The 18545-nt window shown below is 39.9% G+C and overlaps 2 protein-coding genes and 2 non-coding genes across 7 annotated transcripts; all 4 read left to right on the top strand.

Annotated features, from left to right (window-relative positions):
• The first annotated feature begins 333 nt into the window (after window positions 1-333).
• Window positions 334-9203, top strand: naca (nascent polypeptide associated complex subunit alpha). Of its 4 annotated transcripts, XM_071476782.1 has the most exons (10): window positions 334-461; window positions 1579-1653; window positions 5376-6124; window positions 6158-7085; window positions 7612-7697; window positions 7959-8036; window positions 8134-8280; window positions 8497-8625; window positions 8710-8832; window positions 9083-9203. In XM_071476782.1, exons 2-10 carry the CDS (start codon window positions 1584-1586, stop codon window positions 9095-9097), a joined length of 2325 nt encoding a protein of 774 aa, XP_071332883.1. In that variant the 5' UTR covers window positions 334-461; window positions 1579-1583; the 3' UTR covers window positions 9098-9203. The 4 variants fall into 4 exon arrangements, with proteins under 4 accessions (XP_071332883.1, XP_071332882.1, XP_071332884.1 ...); XM_071476781.1 differs by having other exon boundaries at window positions 5376-7085; XM_071476783.1 differs by lacking the exons at window positions 5376-6124; window positions 6158-7085 and adding an exon at window positions 4052-4747 and having other exon boundaries at window positions 370-461.
• LOC139621217 (small nucleolar RNA SNORD59) lies at window positions 7803-7876 on the top strand. The gene has a single exon (XR_011690955.1). It is a non-coding gene; the product is annotated as a small nucleolar RNA SNORD59 (small nucleolar RNA).
• LOC139621216 (small nucleolar RNA SNORD59) lies at window positions 8938-9011 on the top strand. The gene has a single exon (XR_011690954.1). It is a non-coding gene; the product is annotated as a small nucleolar RNA SNORD59 (small nucleolar RNA).
• Window positions 9204-11359: 2156 nt separating the features above from the next.
• On the top strand, window positions 11360-16762 carry ptges3b (prostaglandin E synthase 3b (cytosolic)). The gene is made up of 8 exons (XM_071476785.1): window positions 11360-11528; window positions 13528-13641; window positions 14329-14398; window positions 14536-14634; window positions 14751-14840; window positions 15334-15390; window positions 15573-15600; window positions 15718-16762. Coding segments are annotated over exons 1-8 (480 nt in total). The 5' UTR covers window positions 11360-11526; the 3' UTR covers window positions 15738-16762.
• Window positions 16763-18545: the final 1783 nt, after the last annotated feature.

Raw genomic sequence — 18545 nt, 5'->3', positions numbered from 1 at the left:
ATGACGAATCAGAAGCTAACTTCACGTTTCCAGCGTGTTTTTTGCACCACTAACAAGACTACGTTACCAAATGGGCAAAGTGAACAACATAAATCGATTAATCATAAATACGTTATAAATTAGCAACAGTGCAGTAGTTACAGATCAGTCAAAATCTAGCTTTAAGACTTGAAATGTTTTATCTGTTTTATCTTTTGGGGCAGTTATGAACACAGTATCTGAGAAACACAATATTCTAATATTTCCAGAAGTTAGACTCCTGATAATTACTCTATGAAGATATAACCCATGGATGTATTATAAGACATCCATGATATAACCGTGAACCATAGCAAAAAAATTGCCGTCTGTGCCTTTAAATAACCCGGAAGTCGAAAGTACGGCTCTAAAGCGGATATTACGGTGAAACCGGGGTTAGAAGTTCTCTCTCACAGCCATCTTGGATATAGCATCCCAAGTCGGTGAGTGTCTCCTCCGATAATCCAACATCATCCAGCCGTTTTTCACATATTACCGTCTGTTCAAAACGTTTTATGTGTTTAACTAAAGTCCCGTCAACAGGCCGGTAAAGCTATTACTCCTTTATCGCCTCTCCGTTCAGCAATATATGCGCCGTTGTGCCTCCGATTACCGGCTCAAAATGGGGGAACATGATGACTTACAGTGTACACTTAGCAGCCTGTCTGGGCCGGCAGGAGATCTGAGGTTTAATCGTGTAATAACGTGGTGGTCACTGAAGGAGGTCAAGCTGGAGGAGAAAGTGATGGTCAAGCTTTCTTTCTGTCGAGGCAGTAAGAAGCGGTTAGCTTACCGTCGCTCTGACGGAGAGCAACGTTACAGGCGCAGCTCACAAAGCTAAAGCATGGGCTCGGTCACCCGTTCAGCTGGTTATGACAACTGCAACTCATGGTCTGAGCTGGTCAACCACTCCGTTAGTGAGCCATTGTGCGTCGAAGAAGCTGTCCTGAGTTACTTAATAAGCAGCCGATACGCAGGTTTCATTCATCTGAACCTGTTGTTTTTAATAGTATTTGTCTTCTCTGGGTTAATGTTGTCCGCATTTGACAAGTCTTAGTATGGTGGATTTTGATCTATAGCTGGTCTTGTTGTCACAAGTAGTATTTGTTGTCAGAAAACGAGTAAGCGTCTTTTAAATCTAAAGCTGTATTTGACACTTAAACAGTCACTGCAGTCTACGTTGTTTATTATGTTCAGGTTTGACAAGTGTATATTTAGTGGGGGGCGGGGGGTATTTCTGGATGGAGAAAATGCAGTCAAACAACATGTTTCTGCTTTCATAAATAGTCCTGGAAGGTTGCAACCATTACTTTTCGAAGCCCATCAACGTGAACACGATTTGGCTTTAAAATGAAAATCAAACTTGTTGCCGATTGTATGTCAATTGACTATTCATTTATTTCAACAGCTTTAGGTTGGTTTCTGGGTGCTAGGAGTGTTAAAGAAACTGCCCTGTATAGTGGGGGCAAATAGAGGCCCAACAACAAATGACTGACCACTAGAAGTTATTAAGACTTGGCTTGTTCTAATAAACTGTCTTCTCCTCATTTTTCTCACAAGCAACCATGCCTGGTGAAGCCACAGAAACGGTCCCAGTCACCGAGCAGGAGATGCAGCAGCCTCAAGTGGAGACTGGTTCGTATATTTTAACTTGACAAGAACACGCATGCAATTAAATAAAGGGGTCTTTGAATGCTCAGAACTTTTGAATTGGTCAACAAATAACCATCTACGGCAGGTTATTTGAGTGAAGATCAATATTGGATATTTGGATCATTATTTGGTTAAAGGAGTTGACTCAGCTGGCTGGACACTGAGCTGACATAACAGGTGACGGTCTTTTTGACTGTCACCGGCCATGTGTTGAGACATTTGTGACAGTGTTTTGGTCACAGAGGAATTTGCTGTGGTGATATTGCTTGACTTGCTTTGAAAAGAGCAATCCAGGACCCCTCTTTTTATTTACACAAACTCACAGCGGAGTGTGGTGTTTTGCACTGACAACTGAATTTATCACACAATGCATGGTGTTCAGTGTGGTTTTCCCTGGGCACTATAAATGACTTGAACACACTTTGAGTAGATTGGATGTAGCCTTGTAAGTGATGGTATAGCTCATTCTGGTCTTGTTGGGAACAGCTCTGCTGATCTCCTTTTTTAGCTGTTAATGTAAACACAGCTTAAATTGTTGTTAGGGTAATGCATATGGTCTAGTGTTTCCCGAGTGTTGTTACGATGACACAAAAACATAGTTTAATAACAGTAGATATCTTGAAAAAGTCATGAGTTTGCACATTGTGCATAGTGCTCTTTTGACCAAAAGTAAGGTAATATCTGGTTTTAAAAAAAAGTGGATTTACCTGGTGTCCATGTTAGTTGAAGACTGGATGTGACTGAGTTCAGAAAAATTCTAGTCACATGTTTGTTTTTTTTGTTTTTGTTTGTTTTTCTTTTTGATTAATTGTTGTTCCTAAATAAATTCTTTTCACCAGTGTGCACCTCTGTGTTTTCCTGTAGAAATGGTCTGTAAGTGGGTGGAGGCACTTGCACAGGGGTGGGGCATAGATTTCTAAACCAACTCATCAGTTGCAGCAGGCACCAGAGAACAGGCTAGCCCACTAGTCAGCAGTAGCTCTACAACCAAATATAAAAGCCAAGAGGATTCAGTGACATATACTACGCTGTACATGTACTGTCAAAAGCTGCCATCAAACTTGTAGCACATTTGTTTTGACATTGTTACTTTTGTATGTGTGCCCCACAGATGAGACTATTAAATGAACTATTAAAGGCACCAGTGCTCTGTAACTGTGAGCTTACCTGTTTCAACCTGCAAAGGGAGTTTTGACTGTTCTGTAATACTTAAAAAATTACAGTTCAAGGATGAAGGGCAGTAATTTTAACTAACATAACATCCATGTTCTTTTATGTTGGGCATGTGATCTCAGATGGAATGACGCTGGTTTAGCTTAAATCAAACTGGATATATAGTTGAGTCGGGAAGGGCACTGTGAGACTGGCATTGTAACACCTACGGTAGGATTTGGCTCATTACCTTCATTAGCCCCTTTTATGTTATCTTGGTTAAGCGCTCACTAATGTTTTCTTAAAAATCGACCTTTTCTACAGGAAATCTGTATTAGTTTGATATTGTATTTGACCGTCATCAAGCACCACTGAAAGAGCTGTTAACATTTTTGTTTAACTTCTGTAAATCCATTGGATGATGGACTAGTGTTTACAGTAAAACTACAGTTTAACTATCTTAAGCAGTCAAATACTCCACTTGAATTGTGGTTTCATTTGGATGCACTCTTACAAGTTCATTGTGCATTTGAGAATGCTTATCAGCCACGTAAAGCAGGCCAGTATTTTACATTCTTTTCAGCCATGTGGGAGGACAGCCCTCATCAGTTACTGACGACGTTCAGGATGACTTTTGAGAGGGAAGGACGCATCATTTCATTTGGTTTCAAATGTTGACCAGCACTATATTATAATCAACCACAATGCTCTCATCTTGGAATAAAAGGCGGTTGAAATGGATTGCAAAGTTATTTTGGATGTTAAGCTATTAATGTAATAACTCTTGTGTAATTACTCTAGATAGACATTGCCAAGAAGCAGTGTAGTTCATACTGAGCTATACAACTAATCCACTACACAAGTGCAGTGTTGATTAAAGACATTAAATAGATTTATAGGTAATTTAATGCACAGCTGCTGTTTAGGACTAAAGGTCTTTCATCGCTGATCCCACATTTGGGCACTGCATGGACTTGAGAACACAAGCACTTTTTTTTTCTTTGAGTGCACCCAACACCCCCTTTTTTTATTTTTCACGGGCATATCAAGAATCAGTGACCCATCGCTGAACCCTCTCACAAACTCATCATTTTGTTCACGTGTGGAGCACAATTTCTTTTTCACTTGAGTGTATTCACAAAGCTCTTAAAACTTGCAATCAGAGCTCCTCAATCAAGTCTTGTGATTGCCCTTCTCCCTGTTGCTCCTGTTGCTCTTCCTACATCAGCTACAGGAGTAATGAATTCTTCTCCTGAGAAGGCTGTTCCTACAGTGAACAAAGCAATCCCACTGGAGAACCCTCCAGAAACCTCTGTTCCTGCTCAAGAGATAAGCTCCCCAGAAGAAGCTAGCATTCAGACGAGTGGCGATCAACCAAATGGTGTTGCTGCAACTGATTTGGAAAGCTCCTCAGTTTCACAGCAAGGCGCGCCTGCTGACCCATCAGGGACTTCGGCTGGTTTGCCAGTTCCTGAAGAATCCTTGCCAGTTCCTGAAGAATCCTTGCCAGTTCCTGAAGAATCCATGCCTTCTGCTGAGCCTCCAACTAAAGAGGTACAAAGTCAGGAGTCAGTTGCTGTTGAAGAAGTGGTCGGCGAAGAGGTTAAACAGATTTCTGTCGAAGAGAAGACCTCTGGAGAAGAGCCCGGAACAGTGGCAGGAAAAATTCCTGATAATGCAAAACCATCTGCTCCTGAAGACGTCAGTGCAAGTAGCGAAGATGCGGAGAAGGCAGTGGAGGGTCCAAGGAACCTTTGCCTGGATGCAGCTCAAGAAGTATTGCCTGGTGAGGTGAACGTCGACCTGGCCACTCAAAACACTAATCTTGACAAGAAGGAACCTGTTATACTTCTCTCCAAGGCCATTCAATCAAAGGTGACCTCCAAATGTGAAGGCCCACCTATTTCCTCTCGCCACTTGTCAGGTTCGTTTCAGCAGCGTCTACTGCTCTCATGCCATGACTTGTTGAGTTTGATATTGTTTTTGTCAGCATCTGTAGGGCTGTAATCTTCTCAAAGGGTCAAGGGTCATCATCATTGCATGGCCACCAATTAAAGTTGTTGATCATAATTATTAAAAGGGACACTAAAATATTATTTGACTAGGAATAGCTTTGTTTGCCAACATTTTTTTTTTCATTTGACATATTTTAGAAAAAATACTTATGTAGATTATAGTCACTAATTTATCACCTGGCAAGTTATTTTCCCTGAAGCGCCAGGCCAGTGGTGCTATGTCCTTGTAGCAATTGCCCTTGTGTTATATTTGATCATAAGATGCGGTGGTGTAATCTGCATTTTCCTATTCATCCCAAGTGCATCCCGACTAAATATAGAATGTGGTTTTCTGTGTGGAAGTGGGTAGTATGTGCTCTGCATTTTGAGTGACAGTTTGCATCAAACTTGGAAGTTAGGCAGGTCCTTTTCCTAACCCTAAGAGAAATGGTTGCGTCTTGGTTTGAGATCATTTAACCTGCATGAGTAAGACTTAAACATTCCCTTCAAAAAATTTATAAAGAAATCTTCTGTATTCTGCTACATCTCCTGCCCCAGCTTCCTCCCAGCAACCTCAGGCAGCTTCTGGCCCTGCCAAGCCTAAAGGCAAAGGTGCCAAGAGTGCGCAGGGTTCCTCTGCCCCAAAGGCTGTTCCAGGCAGAAGAAAACGCTCCTCTATGTCTGCCTCTTCCTCTTCTCCTACCTCACCAAAATCTACTCCTTCCTCTACCCCCTTGTCACCTGTGACATCTCCCCTAGCCTCCTCACCTGCTAGCTCTTCAGCGAATCAGGCTAACCGCTCCACCCCAAAAGTTGTCAAGGCTGGCAAACAAGGAAAACCTAAGAAAGGAGAGGCTTTTGTGCCAGCTCCCGTCCCTGAGGCAGCAAATGAAAAAATAGTAGAGGCAAGCCTTAAACAAACTGTAGTTGAAGCTAAACCTGCACCAGCTGAGACAAAGAAACCGTCGCCAGCTGCCCCAAAGCCTGTAGCAGCACCAGCTGCTTTCAAAGTTACCTCAAAGCCTGCTGTAGCAGCGCCAGTTTCATTTTCAGATACTCTTGCTTCTAGCCCTCCCAAAACATTTGAAGTCAAGGCAGCTTCATCAAAAGCTGCAGATGATGACCTTCCTCCACTGATCCCACCTGAGAAGCCAATCAAAATGCCTGTATTTGTGCCCCCTGTTAAGAAGGAGGATGCAAAACCTGCTCCTGTTGAGGCTGCTAAGCCAGCTGTTGAAGCCAAATCTGCTCCAGCTGCGGCTGCAAAGCCACAGGCCAAAGCCAAACAGGAGGCTGCTAAGCCACAGGCTAAAGCCAAACAAGAGGCTGCTAAGCCACAGGCCAAAGCCAAACAGGAGGCTGCTAAGCCAGCTGTTGAAGCCAAGCCAGCTCCTGTTGAGGCTGCTAAACCAGCTGTCGAAGCCAAGCCAGCTCCTGTTGAGGCTGCTAAACCAGCTGTCGAGGCGAAACCAGCTCCTGTTGAGGCTGCTAAGCCAGCTGTTGAGGCCAAGCCAGCTCCCGTTAAGGCTGCTAAGCCAGCTGTTGAGGCCAAGCCAGCTCCCGTTAAGGCTGCTAAGCCAGCTGTTGAGGCCAAGCCAGCTCCCGTTAAGGCTGCTAAACCAGCTGTTGAGGCCAAACCAGCTCCTGTTAAGGCTGCTAAACCAGCTGTTGAGGCCAAGCCAGCTCCCGTTGAGGCTGCTAAGCCAGCGGTTGAAGCCAAACCAGCTCCCGTTGAGGCTGCTAAGCCAGCGGTTGAGGCCAAACCGGCTCCGGTTAAGGCTGCTAAATCAGCTGTTGAGGCTAAATCTGTCCCTGACAAGGCTGCTAAACAAGTTGAAGAAACTAAAGCTGCTGCTCCTAAGATTGCAAAACCAAATGCAGAGGTCAAATCTGCACCTGTTGAGGTTGTCAAGCCAGCTGCTGAACCTAAACCAGCTGCCGCGGAGGTTACCAAGCCAGCTCCCGTGAAGGGTGCAAAGCAAGTCACTGAGGCCAAATTGGTTGAGGTTAAGGCAGCACCTGCTGAGGTTGCCAAGTCTGCCAAACCAGCAGCTGAACCTTCATCCGCTCCTTTAAAACCTGCTCCAGTTGAGCCTGCCATTCCTGCCGCAGCTCCCCGTAAACTTACATTTGCTGAGGCGGTTGCTAAACCTGCCCCTGTTAAACCTGAGGTTGAGGTAATCAGTGCAACTCCTTCTGAACCTGTCTCATCGCCCAAACCTGCCCCCACACCAGCCAAAGTGGAGCCTGTGATCAAGAACGACAAGGGTATTTTCTTCCTTCTCTCCTCTCTTGTCTCCTTTTGTGCCATCTGTTTTTCCAACTGTCTCTGCAATCTGGGAACTGCTCAGATGATTCTATGCCATTCTCCAAGGTTGTGCATTATAAATAATAAGTTTTAAGATGCTACCTAGTTGCCATGGATGGAGGTTTTGGAAACAGTCAGTTCGGTGGTTACATAATGTCATCATTTTATGCATTTTCACTTGTGTGATCATATGATGTCTGATGTCAGTCTTAATAAGTTAGTGAAAATGTTGCTTCGGTAAATAGGGTATTAGATTGAAGTGGGATTATGTTCTCAACACACAGAGCACACAGTAGTTTGGATTTGAGTTTAAAAAGCTCTAATCATTGTGATTGTACAGCATTAAGTTCAAGCAATACAAATATACATTTAAATATATAATATATTTTTTCCCACCAGGAATCATGTATCTTATTTACACAGGGCTACACCTGTGTAAAAGGTGCCATGTTGTGACTAAATATTGGTTTCTGTTGGTTTTTGTAGGATCCGGCACTGAGTCGGACAGTGATGACTCAGTCCCTGACCTTGAGGAACAGGATTCTGCACAGACACAGACACAGCAAGCTCAGGTGAGTGTTCAGTTTGGTCTTGAATATTGTGTTCATTGTTGATTTGAGCCCAAACAAGACCGTTACATCTACTGGTTATGTCAGCAGATGTTGTTGGTCTATAACTCTTCCGTGATGATTTGCACAGTGACTTTCGTTCTTCTGAGTGTACTGAAGCCAGCCTTTCTGTCCTGAGAAGAGAAACCGTTAAAACCAGTGACCAGCCTCACAATTTATATCAAGTCTACATTTACTTATTGACATTGAATGTATCTATTACAGCTTGCAGCAGCAGCTGAGATAGATGAGGAACCTGTCAGCAAAGCCAAACAGAGCCGCAGTGAAAAGAAGGCACGGAAGGTAACGATCTTAACTTCATTACAGTGGGTGTAAACGGTGCTTTCTTTGTAATGGTCAAAATTGGCCACATATGTAACATTATTTTCATTTCTTGCAGGCAATGTCAAAGCTTGGTCTCAGGCAGGTAACAGGCGTCACCAGGGTCACTATTCGCAAGTCAAAGAACATCTTGTTTGTCATCACCAAACCAGACGTCTACAAGAGCCCTGCATCAGACACATACATCGTCTTTGGTGAAGCTAAGGTATGTAGCCAGTAACAATACAAGCCACATTAGTCTTTGTGCCTTCTAGAGGTGTCAAGTGATTGCACAAGTGATTACCAGCTTGTCTATTCTTGTCCTTTCTTAATGCAGCAGAATAGACTTGTCAAGAGATTCGGTCACAATGTTAGAAAATGTCCATTTATTCTGCCAGATGATGTACTCGTGTCTCATTTTGCCGTCTTCTTTGCACCTCAGATCGAAGATCTTTCCCAGCAAGCCCAGCTGGCTGCCGCAGAAAAATTCAAGGTACAGGGAGAAGCTGTATCAAACATCCAGGAAAACACACAGACGCCAACAGTACAGGAGGAGAGCGAAGAAGAAGAGGTATATTCAAATCTGGGCAAATTAAAATATAGTCTTGTTTCATGAAACAACATGTTAAAGTTTCCACCCTTATTATTTTTATAGGTTGATGAGACCGGAGTTGAGGTTAAGGACATTGAACTCGTCATGTCACAAGCCAACGTGTCGCGGGCGAAGGCTGTACGCGCCCTGAAAAACAACAACAATGACATTGTCAATGCTATTATGGTAAGACTTTGAAAACCTTTTCTAATGTTAGGAAAATTGTTTGGAGTCATTCTTAATATGCCAGTGCTTTACTCAGATTCCTGGTGATAAACTTGCATGGAGAACTCTTCAGTGATGATTAATACAGTGACTTTCGTTCTTCTGAGCTTCCTGAAGCCAACACTTCTGTCCTGAGAAGAGAGAAACTCTCGAAAGTGGAAAAATAATTCTTAAAACGTACACTAACACACCTTATTTCTTCCCTTTGCAGGAGTTGACGATGTAATGGGACCCTGTCAACGAAGAGTTGAAGAAAGGTTGCTGATTTAATCTAAACCCGTTTATACAATTTATACCCAAGATGGAAATAAAGTTGTGGCTTGATAAAATGACATTTTGATGTGTTTGCTGTTCATTGGTAAATGGAGGGGAGAGTTTTTACTGTGGATTGATTATAAGTCTGGTCAAGGCAGGAATTTGGCAGGTGTCCTTAAACAGGACTACTGGAAATACTGATTTCTTATTTAGATTTTTCCTTCCATTTTCTACACCCATGATTCCTATTTAGAGATCACAGGGAGCTGGGCCAATTACAGCCTTATCCAGGTCACAAGCACCAAACTCTGCATGCTCACTTAAACATCTTCTGATATTTGATAGATTTTAGACTGTTTTCACAAGCAGTGTAACCCTTGTGACGAGTAAAATGACAGAATCAGAGCCTCGACACACCCATCCTACAGCCACTATTCAGACGTTTTATTCCTCAGCTGTGGTGTGGCTGCTAGAATCTTTGAGATTCTTTTCACTACCTGTAAATGGAATTTGGTAACTTCCCCAAACTCCCAGCATGACTCCACCCAACTTCTATCCAGCTATGAATACTTCATGCTAGACTCCCATAAGACCTGCCCTCTCTGGAAATGGTACTGGTATGTAAGCCTGGATTCATTATGTGTGAATGATTGGAGGAAAGCAAAAAAAATGCAGTTTCATTTGTAGATACATAAATGAAATAAGGTAAAAATGACTGTTTTAAACCGGTGATGGAGTATAAGTATTAACATTGTAAAGAGAGAGAGACAAAAAAAGTGAAGTAACCACTTCTTGTTACTTAACTTGGATGTTTGACCTTCCCTGTGCAGAATCATGTATTTGCAATTTGATACCAGGAGGCTGCTTTCGCATTAATCTGCTGAAGTTTCTCTGTGCTCACTGTAAATGTCAGTTTAAGACATGCACATGAATGAACAAGCTTAAATACAGTTTGTCAAATCAAAACTAATTTCAAAATCAATCATGGTCCGAAATGCATCTTGGCGCAAGCCTCCAGTACACAATCACATAGAATGGAGTTTTATGTGAAGTAGGAGAGAGTGTGATTAGTACTTCAGCCTTTTAAATTGATATAATACCCCACATATTCATAGATTGATTTTTTTTAATGTAATTTTAAGAATTTTTACAAGATAATCTGAATTTATTTGTGGAAAAACCACATCCAACACAATCTATCATTCCAAGCATGTGTCACAGAAAAGGTATGTAGGGGACACATTCACTGTAGACAAACAAAGGAATAGAATCAATGCCCATTGTATGCATGAACCAGTACATTTGTATTTATTTTTACAACGTATTGGATCTCATGTCCAGAAAGACAATAAAGACATAAGAATGACAGACAAAAATGTTTGTACTCACGTTTTGATGTCTGAATCACTCAGATTAATGCTTGAGAATGATTAACTGCATTTATTAGTGTCATTATTATTGTTATTTATTATTATTATTATTTTTATTTCTGCACAGTTATTAGGCTACTTCTGCCAGTTTTTACTCTTTCCTGACATTTTTACACCAAATGATGAATTCAGAAAATCATCAGAATAACTGATAATGAAAATAATCATTAGTAGCAGCCTTACAAGTGGAAAAGACAAGACAATGCATTACCATTTAACAAATAAGATTATTGGTTTTTATTTCAATATACACATATATGATATGCATTTTATTGGTTCTGCCTTCTGTTAAGGCACCATTTATAGAGGCTTCATTAGCTTTAATTAATGCATTTTTTATGATTAATATATTTTTAATTTTTGACAGTTCAGATATAAACCACATAGGTGTCATGCTGGAGAAGATTTTTCCACAATCTGGTAACCCAAAAGTTTTTCTTACTAAATGATTTACAAGTATAATCAGTAAATGGTTAATTAACCAGCAGACAGCTTATATACTCATTACGAATGGTGCCTTATCAGAATATGTCCATCTTGATTATTGTTATGGTATATGGCATATACATTGGCAAGAGCTTTTAAAAGCAAATTTTAATTAAAATAATCAGAAATAAATATAATTTTTATTGTATAATAATTAGCATCTTGGCCATGGATACGGTTATTTGAGTTGATCGTAATGAGTGGTATCTTAGTCCGTATAAAATCACATTAAATTTGTGTTTGCCTCCCTCACATCACCGGCAGCTGTGGCTGAAAGCTCTAGAAACGTCTAGTACGCTCCAGCTGCGTCACGACTGCCATTCTCATCCCGAGATACGTAAGAAGATCCGGAGAATTACCGTGCACTAGATAGAGGCGTTTGCATTGGCTGTGTGTGGGCAGCTTTCCTTCTTTTTCCAGGCACTTCCATTCTTCTCACAAGACTGTTTTATCTGCGAAAAAGAAGCTCACTTCACGCATAGACATGTAAGTGGTGGGAAGTTAACACGACGATACAACGGAGGGAAAGTGATAGTACAACATGCTTAGCTAGCAAGCTAGCTAATGTTAGCCGTCAGACAACGTGCTTTCGCAAAGGCGGGAGGTTGGCCTGGCCTCAGTGAACTGTAAGCTAGCGGTAACTTGCTACCTGGGGGACCGGGTTAAAAAAAACAGATCACCACGGCAATTACTATAACAGACCCTAGTTTGCAGCATTAGGTGTAAAGACGGCTACTTCTGCCTTTGTTATGAGTCAGGTGTACTGCATGGCTTCACTAACGTAGCGGCTACCGTAAGCGTTGTTAGCTTGGCTAGCAGAGTATTCATTGATCATTAGGTTAGCACCAGGTCTGTGTCAGAAGTCACGATATCGCCGTTTAAAATTAAAAACAGGAATGTTAACAATAAAGCTAAAACTAAAGCTAAAACTATCAATTGTTAGCGACTTAATTGCAAAGTTGTGAAGAGAGAGAGCAACGCTTAGTCAACCTTTGTGTATAATGCTTGCCTCATATTGGTCCATGATGATTTGTAAGAGGATTTAGCTAATGAGACCATCGGTGCAATGCTAAAAGGAATAGGGCAGCCATAAATATGCAGTTGACTAAATTGCTCTTATCTACATTTAAAAAAAAAAATTCCACACTTATCAATAAACAGGTTAATGAGTCGTTAATGCTGCGTTGTAACTATAAGCGTAACTACTGGAAGTCGACTTCTCAGTGAGCTACCTATCATTAAGTCTGCATATTGGAGGAGCTGTCTCATTATTATTTAATACTTTGTCTTAGTTTCTAGTTGGGTAGAAAAGATCATGGACTCTTCCCTGTTCCTTCGCGTCATGCAGCTGCACCTGTAAAGTTAGACTGATCACTGACCCTAGCATACGAATGGATAGAGCTGCAACGATGAGTCTATCAATCGATTAGTAGATCAACAGAAAATACATTAGCAACTACTTTGATAGTTTTAATCGTGAAAAGTAAATAATTTTAATTGTTTTAGTTTTTTTAAGTAAACATGCTAAACATTGGCTGTGCCCACCTCTCATAAAAACTTTTTTTTTTATATATATATATATTTTTTTTTTCATGCATGACAGAAAGCTGAATATCTTTGGCTTTTAGTCTGTCGATTTGAATTGCACATGATTAGAAAAGGATTAGGGGTGGGACAATCAATCAATTTTCATTGATTAATATGCGGAGTAGTTTCTTGATCAATTAGTTGATTGCTTAGGCTAAGGTGATGTCATCCAATTGCTTCCTTGCCCCAGTCAATAGGCCAAGACCTGAAAAAAACTGAAATTATCTAGAATAAAGATGTAAATCCTCACAAGTGAGAAGCTGAAAAAAAGGAACAATCGACTTAATCGACTACAGTAATATGGGTAATATGTAATACCGTGTATTGTATATTATAATATTGTAAAGTGTAAGGTCCAGACTGGCTCTATATGGAACGTGCCCTGAGATAACCTCTGTTACGATTTGGCACTATTTAAATAAATTTGATTTGACTTGAATATAGGAAAACTTTAGCTGACCTAATCCAAAACATCTTGTTAATTTGACTTGCCATTTGTGAGTGCACGGAGATGTTTCACTTTCAAGGCTTATTGATACAGTAGCACTATGTGTAACTGGATGCTGTGAGACAACCTGATACATGGGGTTTTCGATGGCAGGCTGTTGTGCCTGAAGACTTGCTTACCTATCAACAGCACTGATGTATTTTTATGCACGTTGTAGATCTAATTAGCTCTACTTTTTTTTTTTTTTTTTTTTTTTTTTTAAACAACAAATAAGAAAGAGAAGTTTAGTCCGGATTGACATTCTTTAAAGCTCTGTACAAAGCCAGTGCTGTAAGTGAATTACAATTGGATACTCAGTTTGTCTTGAAAGCAACTTGGCCTTAAGTTTTGTGTAACAGACTATTTACATGTGTTGATATTTTATTTTTGGTGTTTTCTGTCTTTTCACAGGCAACCAGCAACTGCTAAGTGGTACGATAGGAGGGACTCCGTTGTTATAGAGTTCTGTGTAGCAGACAGCAAAGATGTTAAAATCAATTTTGATAAAACAAAGTGTGGTTTCAGGTATGTTTCCTTGTGTTGGCTCTAAAACAGAAAAATTTATTTAATATCAGTTTCTTGTTAAATGTGTTGTTGTCACTTCCACCCTCAGACACTATTTTGGTGAGTAAAGTTTATTGTAGACTACAAAACTGTTGCCATGATTTGCCTGTCCCAGTCAGACTTCTGGGACAAAAACCCTCAAGTTGGCACAGAGTCTGCGTTCTTATCCGTCACAACAGGCCTTCTAGCTCAAGTGGCTCTGAGACCCGTCTTCATGGCGTTGTCAAACACGTCTAATTTTATGGTAGCCCAAATCAGGATGTGCTTGAATTTCTGGATGCAGATACACACACACACACACACACACACACACACACAAAGCCAAATTAAAGGAGTGCTGCAGACATCTATTAATTATTTTATTAATGCAATAGAAAGTGTAAAATAGGCTTCATAAAGGGGATAGAGTGACAGAGTATGGCACATGTAAATGCTGTAACACAATAAAAAAACAAAACAGCAGTTGCAGATTTAGTTTTATTTCACTTCTCAAATGTTTTCAGTTTTCTCACGTGTGGATTTCTCCAAGTAACGTAATCTTGTGGTGCGAATAACACAGTAATGTGAGAATTCTAAAGTCTTGTAATCTGCACTTAACACATCTGTTTTATTTTCCCCCAAAACAAGTTGTTTTTGTTTTCTCCACAGTTGTCTTGGAGGAACTGGCAATGTCAAACATGAGAATGAAATAGACCTTTTTGAAGCTATTGACGAAAATGTAAGTTACACTGAATCTGAATCATTGCTTTGACTAAAAATTGCTTCCGAACATTCACACAGTATTGCAGATGGAATTATGCAATTGTAGCTGGAAATTGATTAGGCACTGCTCTATTCCTTTCCACTTCAATGCAGGAATCCAAACACAAACGTACAGATCGTTCAGTGTTGTGCTATTTACGAAAAGCACAGCCAGGGAAGGCGTGGCCGAGGCTAACAAAAGAGAAGGCTAAGGTCAGTAATACACAGACAAACAGTTATTAAATGTAAAAGACAGAGTGTAAGATGCAGTTAATTTATGCATAGCATTAAAATAATTAGAATTGGGTTGTTTTTTTTTTTTTTCACAGCTGAGTTGGCTCAGTGTCGACTTCAACAACTGGAAAGACTGGGAAGACGACTCGGATGAGGAGATGGGCAACTTCGATCAATTCTCAGATGTAAGCACTTTGATAAGTAGGGATTAAATAATTCATAATTACTTTGAAGGGATTTCTGTTAAACCTAATGAAGAGATTTTTCAAATTATTGTATTAGCTTTAATACAGTCAGTCAGCATTACAGGCAGGGCCATCCTACAAACTCACAATTTACATATCGACAAGGCCCGAAATCTCTGAAAGGCTTGTGTGAATGGTACTGAGACAAAAAGTAAGATTGGTGCATCCCCACACACTGGTGTTGACCAGTTGTTCTCCTTATTAGGTGATGTGGGAAAATTCAACTAGACAGTTCTGCAAAGAGGAAAAATTGTTCACCGTAGTCAAACCTGTCTTGTGATTCCAATAGTATTTGAATCGTTTAGTGTGCCAACTTAACAAATAAGACTGTTGACTTATGAGCCCCAACTGAGGAATATGTAAAAGAGTCAATGTTTCTCTATTTAAGAAAAGTAAATGACAAGGCTTTAACAATATTGGTGTAATATTACAGATGATGAACAACATGGGAGGTGAGGATGACCTACCTGATCTAGACGGTGCAGATGATGTAAGAATCTCTTTTTTTCCCTATATATATATATATATATATATATATATACATACATACATACATACATACACACACAAATAAAAATTACTACTTCTTGTGGTAAATTCTTGTTGAACCATTGTGGCAGAAGATGGTGTGTAACATTTTTCAACCTAATCTTGTACCTTTCGTCTTTCTAGGATGATTCTGCAGATAGCGATGATGAGAGTAAGTGTTCATAAGCCTTTTGAACCACAATTAACAAAAAAAAAGTTGAAATTTTTGGTAATGAGTGCTTCTTTGGACAGAAGGCTGAAAGTACCCTCTGCTTTATTTTACTTTCAGAAATGCCAGATTTGGAATAGAAGACTGTAAGACTCTGGAAAGAAGGTGGAAGAACAGAGGGCAAGAGGAATCTTAACAAATGTATATCATGAAATTGAAGGCAGTGACAAACAACTGTACATATGAGTCAGTAGTCATATTTAAATCCATAGCCTCAGCTCCAAAGTCTCGACTGATCAGTCCACTGAAGGTTGATATGCATGGTATTGTACAGAGCAGCTATCTCCACTTCCATTTGCTGTACTGCACCTTTTGGGTATCTTGTTTTACTGTTAAATATTACAACTAAGCACACATTATTTGTTGGAAAAGCTGTATAGTTGTCCTCAGCTGAGCAATACGTGTTAAAAGATTTACAATCTGTTTTCAAATGAATTGTGGTTTAAAATGATACGGCCCACCCGTTCCCAATGTTGTGGTTTTAAGTTAGTCAACCAGTGTAGTTTCTCCCATGATTTAAGAAAACACTAGCTATGTACATCAGGAGAAGTAGATGCATTTACTGATTGGGTTCCTCCAAAGCCTTCCATGTGCTGTGAATTAGACATCCAGGAAGCCAGTCTTTGTTTCTGTAGCTTAACCTTCCAGCTTACATGTTTCCCTTTACTTCTTGTTTAATGTTTGTATAATTGGAATAATCTGAAATCATTGCAGAAACATTTGCATCTTCCCAGTGATCACCTCCTTTGGTAATCTGAATGAATTCCATATATTTAGTATCTTAACAGTTCCTCCCTGCATACCCACCTAACATGCACACTCATGTTAGACGGCAGAAGCAAGGTGAAATGTTTTGCAGCTGACAGAGGCTTGAAGCTTGGTCGGGCCTCAGCATCATATGGTTTGTTGCTATCCTCCAGGTTCTTTCCGTCATCTAGAACAGATCCTCCCTTGTTGGGGACGTGTCGGACCGATACGGCGACGTGTAATGACCAAATTATATTTGCACTGTCAATAAAATGTAAGGGGAGACAAGTAATGTTGAATTACAGTGGAAATTCTTTTTTTATTGTCTACATCTTTCTAATAAACTGTTTAAGAATCATTTTAATGCCTTTTTTGTAAAGGAAACTTGACTTGTGTTTTATTCATTTGCTCCTAGATATAAAATGTGACTCTGTCAAAAGAAGGATCGTGACCAGGGAGGGTTAACCTGTCTGGTATGGTTTATTACAGAGGTGTTCCTCATGAAGGGGCCACTTAATGTACTTTGTATCATGTGTTTTAACGACAGTTATGCTTGTAATACTTCAGAAAACTTGAAGACTTAGACCTTTAGAGACATCACTATTGCACAGGAACTGATGATATTGCTGTGGCACATTTATCATGAAATGGTTTTACGGACACAGTACTGACTCATTCATGTTGTCCAAGCTTGAGGGTAGTTTCAAAGCAGTAATCTTTGTAGTATTTAATAGAAGTAATCTTACTCATAATGCAGTACTTTTACTCAAGTATGATTTTGTGGTAAAGCCTGCATTTTTGGGCGTTAGGACCCAGAAACCTACAGGCTCCTCGGCCCAGAATATTAGCATACTTCCTCTTTGGGCCTGATTTCCTCACTGTCATTTCCCGAGAAGGTGACTGTAATAAGCAACATCAGTTTCCTGTCGACAGCCTAAAGCAGATTAAAATAAAAGCACAGTCATTTTGAAGCTGTAAGAGGATGACTGACTTAGATTATCATTAGATATTGTCTGTCGGCTTGCATGAAAAGCTGCGTCATTATTGACTGTCTGACCTAGTCAGATTGACTCATTTTAAAATAATGCTTCTTACACCTGTGTGATCAGTCAATTTAAGAACAGTATGCATTATACAGACCTATAGCAAAACACTCAAATCAATATTAACTCTGGCTATGAATCAGTTTGTGTAGTCACTGTTTAACCACGGTGGAAGAAGTAGAAAGTAGTTCTGCATTCAAAATTTTACTTAAGTAAAAGTAACGAAATATTGGCATCAAAACACTTAAAATACTCATTATGTAGAATGGTTCGTTTTGGAATAACTGTATAATATATTTCATCAGAATCAGTTTTATTACCAAGTATGTTTCCACATACAAGGAATATTATTAGTAGATAATAATTATTAATGCATCAATGTGTAAGAACCAATTAAAAGTTGCAGCTTGTAAAAGTGGGGCTAATTTAACTACTTTATATAAGTGACTTTAACAATAAATCATTTATTTGTTGATTATGAACTCAAAATACAGAATAAAATCAAACCGTGACTGTGGCTGTGGTACATCTCCAGCTGTTAAGCACTGGGCTGGAGATGTCCGTGTGTGGCAGCCAGTGGCACAGCAGTGGAAAGAATTGATTCCACTAAACTCAGGTAAATCCTGGATGCTGCCATGCAATCAGTCACAAAAGTAAAACTGAAAAGAGGCAGCGGGCTTCTATAACAGGATAATATCCAAAATGAATTATTTCAATTAACACCAAGTGAAGCTTTTGGACTGGCCCTCACTGGAAATCTGTGGAGAGAAACATGCTGTGTGGCAGACAGCCTAAAAATGTCCTAGGAACCTTAGACTGTAATAGCAAAATATCTGCCAAAGAAGGGGTTGCGAAGAACTGACTTAATGGTGTCCATTAATGTCACAGTTACTGTTCATTTTTCTTTTCTAAACTATATAAATGCGATTTGCCCAGTGGTGCCCAAACTTTGGCATAAGGCTGTATAATAGGGGGCCAGGGGCCATTCCTCCTGCATAATGACTAATTTTACTTCTGACACTTTAAGAACATTTTGCTGAGGATACTTTAACTAGTAACTCCAAACCTGTTTTTTTTTTTTTTTTTTTTATCAATGAA

The sequence above is a fragment of the Trachinotus anak genome, unplaced genomic scaffold (assembly GCF_046630095.1).
Source record: "Trachinotus anak isolate AG129_WGS33_773 ecotype Australia unplaced genomic scaffold, CSIRO_AGI_Tana_v1 ptg000004l, whole genome shotgun sequence".
Taxonomy (NCBI): Eukaryota; Metazoa; Chordata; class Actinopteri; order Carangiformes; family Carangidae; genus Trachinotus; species Trachinotus anak.
Note: the sequence above shows the minus strand (reverse complement) of the source record. Positions and strands in the feature narration are given on the sequence as shown.

Coding starts and splice junctions, on each gene's coding strand:
- naca (XM_071476781.1), top strand. CDS start 1,584: ATGCCTGGTGAAGCCACAGAAACGGTCCCAGTCACCGAGCAGGAGATG. Junction 7,698..7,958: donor CACAGACACAGCAAGCTCAG/GTGAGTGTTCAG, acceptor TATCTATTACAG/CTTGCAGCAGCAGCTGAGAT. Junction 8,281..8,496: donor TCGTCTTTGGTGAAGCTAAG/GTATGTAGCCAG, acceptor TTTGCACCTCAG/ATCGAAGATCTTTCCCAGCA.
- ptges3b (XM_071476785.1), top strand. Junction 14,399..14,535: donor TTGAAGCTATTGACGAAAAT/GTAAGTTACACT, acceptor ACTTCAATGCAG/GAATCCAAACACAAACGTAC. Junction 14,841..15,333: donor ACTTCGATCAATTCTCAGAT/GTAAGCACTTTG, acceptor GTAATATTACAG/ATGATGAACAACATGGGAGG.